Source organism: Aplysia californica, unplaced genomic scaffold (genome assembly GCF_000002075.1).
Source record: "Aplysia californica isolate F4 #8 unplaced genomic scaffold, AplCal3.0 scaffold00108, whole genome shotgun sequence".
NCBI lineage: Eukaryota > Metazoa > Mollusca > Gastropoda > Aplysiida > Aplysiidae > Aplysia > Aplysia californica.
Genome location: NW_004797378.1, coordinates 263,606 through 266,307, shown reverse-complemented (window position 1 = coordinate 266,307; position 2,702 = coordinate 263,606). Strand labels below are relative to the sequence as shown.

Sequence of the window (2,702 nt, the reverse complement as noted above, 5' to 3'; positions counted from 1 at the left end):
TATTGCCCCCCCCCCCCCCACCCACCCACCCATGCAGTCAGCGCTTGAAAAGTTAAGACTGCCACTGCCAGAGTACAGTAACTGTTGACTACACAACGAGCTGTTCCCCATTGTCAGAATCCATCATCTCTTTTTAAAACCTCCTAAAATATTACCAAAGATTGCTTGCTCGTGATAGTGTTTTCTTAGGCATGATAAAGCTTTCACTGCTCTTTCGGCTTTATTCGTGTTGACATCTACTGAACAAATTAGCAAAATGTACTTACATGGAGAGTCAACAAAGGTGAGGGTGAACAACTTCCCCGACAGAAACTGTGGAAAAAAAACGATTTTTTTTTGGTGAGGCCAAGAACAGTGACGAACATATGTGAAGACTCCAATAGAAAAACAAGATACGTCACAATTTAATAAGAAAGCAGAAAACATGTAATTTACATATCAAAGTCGTTGAGTAGACTATTTCTTTTATCTTACATAGCACAGGACTTAGCTGGGTTATCTGTGGTATTATATTTGGAGAAATAAAATCGATTTTTTTAATGCAATAAAGGCATTTTGTTTTAAAATTGTGACTAATCTGGTTTTCCACAAAAGAATTCCATAAATACCTGAAAGAAACGCGAAAACTTACTGAGCTTCCTTATAAAAACACATGTATAAAACTATAACAAACACAATATACTGACAACAACGAAAAATAAAAATCAAGATAAATGATGGGGGAAATGCAATTTTCAAAGTCCCAAAAATGCAAAATTTCAAGAACAAATTATTGTATAATTTATAACGAAGCAACTGTCGCTTTTGGAGGGAAGACATGACAATTATGGAGAGAAGGAGAAACTTTTAAGTCACCGAAATTGGATGTTTCTCTCAATTCTATAAACGTTTCCTCTAAAGTCAGGAACTTACTGGTGAATCAACTACACCGCCTACATTATTATTTTGTTTTGTTTTGTAAAGTGTTTTACGGCGCTCGCAACTGCATAGGTCATATTATGAGCGCGCGGGACACACCTAATATTTTCAGTTGGTAGGAAATTTTGAATTTTGCCCGGGTGGCGGCCGAAGCCTACTCTTATCGATTTTAGACCACCAAGGGATCTTTAACGTGCGCAACTTGCACACGGGCCTTCCGAGATTTTTCGCCCTTGTCCGAGAAGGCTAGGTGTAGATCTTTCCTACCAGAAGATCAGGGGTGTGGCAGAAAGACAGCAGTAAGGAGGAACCAAAGAGTAGCAGTAGAAAGGCTGCAGAAAGAGTCAGGAGCTCAGAGGAGGGGGCAAAGGAGGTGAGGGGGTGGAGGCAGAAAGTGGAATTGAAAGCAGACAACAGAACATTGCTAGAGAGCAGGAAAGGAGGTGAAAGGAGACAATTTTAGAGAAGAAAATTTTTCGGTCGCTACCCGGATTCGAACCCGGGACCTTTGAATGAAAGGCCAACACCTTAACCTCTAGGCCACGAGAGCCCCCACATTATTATTTTCTTCCGACATTTCTTGAGCCTACAAAATTCACCTGCGGTATTACTCTCTAAAAGTAACTCTTTCTGACTTCAAAAAATGTTTATGTACAGTTTCCTGTATCGTTCTCCCCCTGGATTTAAGGTCGAGCGGTATTTGGAGGAGGTAAATAACAACACCCACGTAATTCCTGTCACGAACAAATTCAGAAAAATTGAAGGACGCTCTCGTGGTCTGGAGGTGACGGTGTTTGACTCTCATGCAATAGGTCCCGGGTTCGAAACCTGACAGCGAAAAAATATATTACTCTCTAAAAGTAACTCTTTTCACCTCCTTTCCTGCTCTCTCACTATGTTATGTCGTCTTCTTCCGTATCCACTTTCTGCCAACCCCCCCCCCCCCCCAATCCCCTTTGCCCCCTCCTCTGGGTTCCTGACTATTTCTAAAACCTTTCTAACGCTACTGCTTGGCTCCTTACTAGTCTTTTAGCCACACCCCAGCGGCCAGATCTTGGGGTTGGTAAGATATAACACTGAGCCTTCTCGGATATGGGTGAAAAATCGTGGAGTTCCCGTGTGCAAGTTGCATGCGTTAATGTTCCCTTGATAGTCCTAAATCAATAAGAGTATGCTTCTTCCGCCACCTTGGCGAAATTCAAAATTAATTCCTACAAAACTAAAGAAGGTTTAATGTATCTCGCGCGCTCATATGACTTTATGCAGTTGCGAGCGCCGTAAAACACTTACCAAAACAAAACTAAACTAAAAACAAAAAGAAGAATTGAATGACATCTAGAAATTGATTTAAAATATGTGTGTCCCTATGGACGCCACGTAGAACTATCAATCAGAAATGTACTGTTGATTGTGTGAGTTTGATGCCCCTTTCACCACTTTAGAAGCTATTTAAAATGTGAAGTTTCCGTTTTTAACGTCCATTCTCACCTATTGGCACGGAGCCCTGCCCATATATCATAGAAAAACAGAACAAAATGGTTTGGGCACCTGTTACGAATATCATCTAGCCAGCCAGCCTCCAGAGCCTATAACACCAAGTACTCATGCTATAAAGGGAGAGATAGACCACGCAAAAGATTGACAGAGAGAGTCAAGGGAACCCTGACAAATTACAACTTCCCAGAATTGGCCTATAAGAGATAACTACATCTCCCCTAAATGTTAAATGGCAGAAGAAGAAGAAGAAGAAGAAGAAGAAGAAGAAGAAGAAGAAGAAGAAGAAG

The 2,702-nt window shown here is 41.0% G+C and overlaps 1 protein-coding gene across 1 annotated transcript in view; it reads right to left on the bottom strand.

The window, feature by feature from the left end:
* LOC101852541 (protein disulfide-isomerase like 2-1) overlaps positions 1 to 2,702 on the bottom strand; it is a 39,743-nt gene that overhangs the window by 26,691 nt on the left and 10,350 nt on the right. Inside the window, exon 2 of the mRNA XM_005095595.2 lies at positions 267 to 312. Coding sequence (XP_005095652.1) covers positions 267 to 312 — 46 coding nt within the window. The remainder of the gene's footprint in view (positions 1 to 266; positions 313 to 2,702) is intronic.